The sequence below is a fragment of the Eschrichtius robustus genome, chromosome 11 (assembly GCF_028021215.1).
Source record: "Eschrichtius robustus isolate mEscRob2 chromosome 11, mEscRob2.pri, whole genome shotgun sequence".
NCBI classification, from domain to species: domain Eukaryota; kingdom Metazoa; phylum Chordata; class Mammalia; order Artiodactyla; family Eschrichtiidae; genus Eschrichtius; species Eschrichtius robustus.
Window position 1 is genome coordinate 65880561 of NC_090834.1, and position 6106 is coordinate 65886666.

Genomic DNA, 6106 nt, shown 5'->3' on the forward strand with positions numbered 1-6106 from the left:
ACAATACCTTAACATCTATTTCTAGGTTACATATCTTCTTTTAAGCTGTGTCTAATCTATTTAAACCATTTATTGAGTTTTAATTAAATGACAGTATTTTTCATTTCTAGTAGTTCTTTTTTATTCTTTTATAAAATTTGCTTTCTCATATAGTATCTTGAATCTTTCTCTGATTTTTAATAATGTATTTTATTTCTTTAAACATTTAAGATAATTATTTTGTATTCTGTTTTAGATAATTCTATTATCTGAAATCTTAGGGTACAATTATTTATTTATTTGTGCTAACTCTTATTCATTGTGGCTCATTTCTTCTTGTGTGGGGTAATTTTGAATTATTCATTTATCTCTGGTACAGCTTTATCAGTGTGGGATCCTTTGGGACTTGGATGAAGATATGTCTCTTCAGATAGTATTGGCATTTTGCCCTTTTAGGCAATGTTTGGTTATCTATTGCTGATAAACTACACCAAAAGATGGTTTACAGGAACCATTTTATTTTTCCTCACAATTTTATGGGTCAGGAATTGGGAAGGGTTCATCTAGGTGGTTTAGCTATGATCCATGTGGCATCACTTGGGACAGCTGAGGCTACAAGATCCAATTCCCAGATGGGGTCTTCATTCACATGCCTGGACAGGACTGGCTAGTTGTTGATGTTAACCATCTGCTGGGAGGGCAGCTGTAACTGTCAACTGGAACAACTACACACTGTTACTCCAGGTGGGTGACTTAGGCTTCTCACAACATGGCAGATGGGTTCCCAGAGGGATGGTTCCAAGGATGAACATTCCAAGAATCCTAAAAGGAAACTGCAAGGCTTCTTGTGACCTAGCTTCAGAAGTCCCAGAACTTCAGCCTGTCAAACAAGTTACTAACTCCTGATTAAATTTAATTGGTAGAGAATTAGACTCCTTCCTCAATGGGAGTAGTAGAACAAAATTTGCATTCATCTTTAACCTACCACAGATACACCTTTGATATAACACATCTTTAATGAATTACAGTAATCTGTTGTACATTACTGCCCATGTATGACTACTTTATGATAATTCAGTTTGGGGTTTTACACTAAACAAAGAATGTAAAGTCAAATCCCAAACCTGTATCAGGATAAACCAATTACAATTACTTCTGAGGATACAAGATTGTTGTTGTTTTATTTCTCCAAGGGACTAAGCAGAGACGGAAAATTCTCCTCATCTCCCTTGACTAGTAAGAGGATATTTTAAAGACTATCATTACACTGAAGCTGAAGGAAAGGACTCTTGAATTATGAGTAGAAATGTGGGGAAGGGCATGAAGGTCTCAGTTTAAACTCTCCAACTTGCACAGTCCCACCAAACCCTTATTTCCAATGCCTGCACAGCTATTAAAGCACCAGGTCCTTACTCGTAGAGATTGGCAAATGTGTCTAGACAGCTGCATTTCAGGTTCAGCTTATTTTGCTGATTATCAACTCTCACATCATTTTTGGTTGGTGGAGATTTCCTTTATCACATGAAAGCTCACTTTTGTATTCTGAACATTTAAAAATTTTATTTAACAGTTTACCCAAGTATTCTGCTGAAAACATTTTCAGATATTTCATGTACACAGTAGGGCTTAAAATGAAAATCTGATTTAACTTTAATTTTTGAATTTTTATGATTAAACCTACTCATTAATTTTTTGTTAGGTGAAAAGACTGCTTGATATTTTTTACATTTGTGTATTACTCTTTTGCTCTCATGTGGCTGGTATAATATACACATGTAGTCATTTTGTCAACATATTCTAATATATACCTTACTCATGTATGACTATGAAATGTATTCTTTTGTTAGGTCTATACAGTACCTAAAGTACAATTAATAATACAATTGCTGTAAGTGTTCATTCAACAACCTGAATTGATCAAATGATACAAACGTGAGTGCTGTGTTCTGATCTGAGTCATTGGTCCCTTTGTGAGTATCTTTGGCCTTAAGGTAATGGACATTAATATTCTCAAATCATGCATAATGTAAATACATTTGGAAACATTTTGTAAAGTTAAAGCATTAGACAAAAGTGAGGTCGATGTTTTGATTTTCTGATAGGTTGGCTGGTAAAGTAAATATATTAATTATGAGATCATTCAATTCATTTTAATATCCATTGGTTTTTATTTCAACAGGCATCATTCCAAATAAGATGGAGCTTGGGAACCACACAATGGTGACAGAATTCATTATTCTGGGGTTAACAGAGAATCCTACACTTTGTTCCATCTTCTTTGTGGTTTTTCTAGGCATCTATGTTGCTACCATGTTGGGCAATATCAGCATAATCATGTTAATCCAAAGAAGCCCTCAGCTTCACACCCCAAAGTATCTTTTCCTCAGCCATTTGGTCTCTGTGGACCTTGGGTACTCCTCATCAGTCACACCTATTATGATTGTGAGTTTCCTAAAAGAAAGAACTACTATCCCTGTCACCGGCTGCATAGCTCAGCTTGGCTCTGATGTTATCTTTGGAACAGCTGAGGGCTTCCTGTTGGCTGCCATGGCCTATGATCGTTATGTGGCCATCTGCTTCCCACTTCTCTACTCTACACACATGTCTCCTAGGGTCTGCATCATCTTACTGATTGCTTCCTATCTGGGAGGATATGTGAATGCTTCATCATTTATCGGATGTTTATTGAGTCTGACTTTCTGTGGACCAAATAAAATCAACCATTTCTTCTGTGACCTGCCACCACTAGTGAAGCTTTCTTGTAACCATGTTTATGTTGTTGAAATATCTTCTGCCATCTCAGCTGGGTCAATCATTGTAATCACACTGTTTACCAAAATAGTTTCATATCTGTACATCCTCCACTCAATCCTGAAGATGCACTCTACAGAGGGAAGGCACAAGTCCTTCTCTACTTGCACTTCCCACCTCACTGTAGTTACTTTGTTTTATGGGACAGTCACATTTGCTTACATCATACCGAAGTCGAGCCACTCACCTGAACATATTAAAGTGGTGTCTGTCTTCTACACAGTGGTGATCCTCATGTTGAACCCTCTGATCTACAGTCTGAGGAACAAAGAGGTGAAAGAGGCCATGAGAAAACTGATAGCTAGAATACATCAGTCATTTTGAAATGAATACAGTGTGAATCCAGAAACTACAAAACAATAGTTTCAGGAACATATGTGATGGGCGTTTACGTTGTCCATTAGTCTTATTTTATGTGAAGAACTATCTTAAATATAAAATACCTGAATGTCGATTAATGCCAACTTTAATTTATAATTTTCTAGAGTCACAAAGTATAGCATTTTCACAAGAATCTGCTGGGTTCAAATTAAGTATGTATATTTCAGGATGAGGATACCTGGAGAAACATAGTTTCACTTTTTCCTCTCCTCTCTTCATTATTTAGGGAGTCTGATTAGAGGGTGTTTTCTTTTTCTTCTGTTAAATTATACATTTAAAAAAATATCACCTTGTAAATTAACATCTCAGAAGGTATCATGAACTCAATTGGAAATGCAATTGATGGTGGTATTGACAGGCCAGGTTACTTTCCATGGAAGACTTGGTCTCTCTTATACAGGGTTATCATTATCTTTGGAAATAGTGATGCTGGGATCTAGGAAAGTTTCATTCCCACCTAATGTAAGCCAGACCAAAATAATTCCACAGTATTGCCACCAGGAGACTAGATCCAGATAACAAAGAAGGAACTCTGAAGGCTTAGCCTTTGAGAGTTCCCTTAAGTTTTTCCTACTACTCAAAGGTTTGTTTGCAAAGGTTGGCTTGCAAAGGTTTGTCTTTGAACCTTTGCAGACAAGCCTTTGAGTAGTAGGAAAAACTACTGGGGAGTGGTGGTGCGGAGGGGGCTGAGGCACAGTGGAGCTTTCTTTCAGCAAGCAAGTTGGTATTTCCAGGGCATAAAATCACAGATTAAGATGCTTAGGCTGATGCAGACATGGAATATGCATGCCATCCTTCTTTGTAATATCTCTCAAGAAGGTGTTTATTGCTACCACTTCTGTCACTGCCTTATTCTAGGTGTGTAGCATAAGCCCCGACAGTTGCTTTTGTTTGTTTTGGTAAGGCAAGTGTCAGATTTAAGCTTTAGGGACTGAGGCAGCCACTTCAGATATTTAGAACTAACATTGCCAGCCACACAACTAAAGAACCAGGCTGATCCCCACCCCCAAGCTCCTTAGATAACTGACCATTTAGACTACTTGTATTTTCTCTTCACTTGCTTTAAATTCCTGCTCTTATGTTTCAAAGTCACCAATAAAGAGTGAGTCCGGGGCTTCCCTGGTGGCGCAGTGGTTGGGAATCTGCCTGCTAATGCAGGGGACACGGGTTCAAGCCCTGGTCTGGGAGGATCCCGCATGCCGCGGAGCAACTAGGCCCGTGAGCCACAACTACTGAGCCTGCGCGTCTGGAGCCTGTGCTCCACAACAAGAGAGGCCACGATGGTGAGAGGTCCGTGCACCGCGATGAAAAGTGGCCCCTGCTTGCCACAACTGGAGAAAAGCCTCGCACAGAAACGAAGACCCAACACAGCCAAAAATTAAAAAAAAAGAGTGAGTCCGTTAAACCCTAGGCTCCCATTCTCTACCCCAATAAAAGCAGAACCCTAAGATCTCTCTCTCTCTCACTCTATCCCATGACCCTGTGCGACCCCAGGTGTGCTACATGATTTCCAGGACTTGTAAGTAACAAGCCTTGTCTCTTTCAAAGTTTCCTGATGGTTATTGCTGAGGGCATCTTGCAATAAGAACCACAGCGTCGTCACAGAGCCCCGAGCTGAGCTCCCTGTGCTATACAGCAGGTTCCCACTAGCTATCCATTTTACACTTTAGTGTATTTATGTCAAACCTAATCTCCCAATTCGTGACAACCTAGATGGGTGGGGTGGGAAGGATGGGAGGGAGGTCCAAGAGGGAGGGTATATAGGTATACATATAGCTGATTCACTTCATTGTACAGCAGAAACTAACACAACATTGTAAAGCAATTTTACTCCAAAAAAAAAAAAAAAACCACAAGGGCCAGTCCAACCTCAAGGGTCAGGGATATGAAGACAATCTATGGAAGGAGCTGGCTTAAAGGAGTCCCAGTAACTCAGCACTTTGGTAGACAAAAAGTTATGTATCCACAGTTGTTAAAAAGGATAACATCGGGACTTCCCCTGTGGCACAGTGGTGAAGACTCCACGCTCCCAATGCAGGGGGCCCGGGTTCAATCTCTGGTCAGGGAACTAGATCCCACATGCATGCTGCAACTAGGAGCCCACCTGCCACAACTAAGGAGCCAGAGAGCTGCGACTAAGGAGCCCTAGAGCCGTGACTAAAGAGCCCACCTGCTGCAACAAAGACCCAGCACAACCAAGTAAATAAATAAATATTTATTTTTAAAAAAGGATATCTCCATAAAATCCAGGGATAGACACAATTTTTCACAAACAAGTAGGCAGTCTTCACTCTCATCTCCTTGGGCCTCTTATGTTAAGCATTTAAAAATATATATATTTATCAGCTATTTGTATGTCCTTTTTCGTATAATGTATCGTCAGGTCTTTTACCAATTTTATTCTCAGATTGAACTTTTGTTATTTATTTGTTCTTATAATCTGTCTACAAATCCTTTTGTCAGATTTATACATAAAAGGTATACTCTTATTTTAAAGTATGCCTTGTCACTCTCTTAGCTGTATCTTTTGATGAACAAAATTTTTAATTTTAATGGTCTAATTTATCAATATTTTCTTTAATGTTTTAGTGACAAGTTCAAGAAATCTTTGCCTAATCCAAGGTCATAAAGATAGTCTCTCATGTTATCTTCTAGAGGCTTTATACTTCTGAAACTAAGCGTTGAACAGCAATTTTAGATTTTTTTTTTTTATCTATGAATGCAATAAAGGCAAAGGCCTCACATTTATTTGCTGTGAGGCTGTGTGGGACTATATGATTTCTCTCTTATTATCAGCTCCTCCTCTGTTGCTGCTTTCTAGGTAAAACCCTTGGAGCATAAGGGAAGGGAATTTTGGGGTGAAATGATTTGTCTTTGCATTTGGCTTTCTTCTAAATTTCTATCTGTCCAGACAATTTACACTGTCACCCAAGAA

At 38.8% G+C, this 6106-nt stretch overlaps 1 protein-coding gene across 1 annotated transcript; it reads left to right on the top strand.

The window, feature by feature from the left end:
* Window positions 1–2175: 2175 nt before the first annotated feature.
* On the top strand, window positions 2176–3114 carry LOC137771415 (olfactory receptor 5P4-like). The gene has a single exon (XM_068554743.1). It carries the CDS (start codon window positions 2176–2178, stop codon window positions 3112–3114), a length of 939 nt encoding a protein of 312 aa, XP_068410844.1.
* Window positions 3115–6106: the final 2992 nt, after the last annotated feature.

Coding starts and splice junctions, on each gene's coding strand:
- LOC137771415 (XM_068554743.1), top strand. CDS start 2,176: ATGGAGCTTGGGAACCACACAATGGTGACAGAATTCATTATTCTGGGG.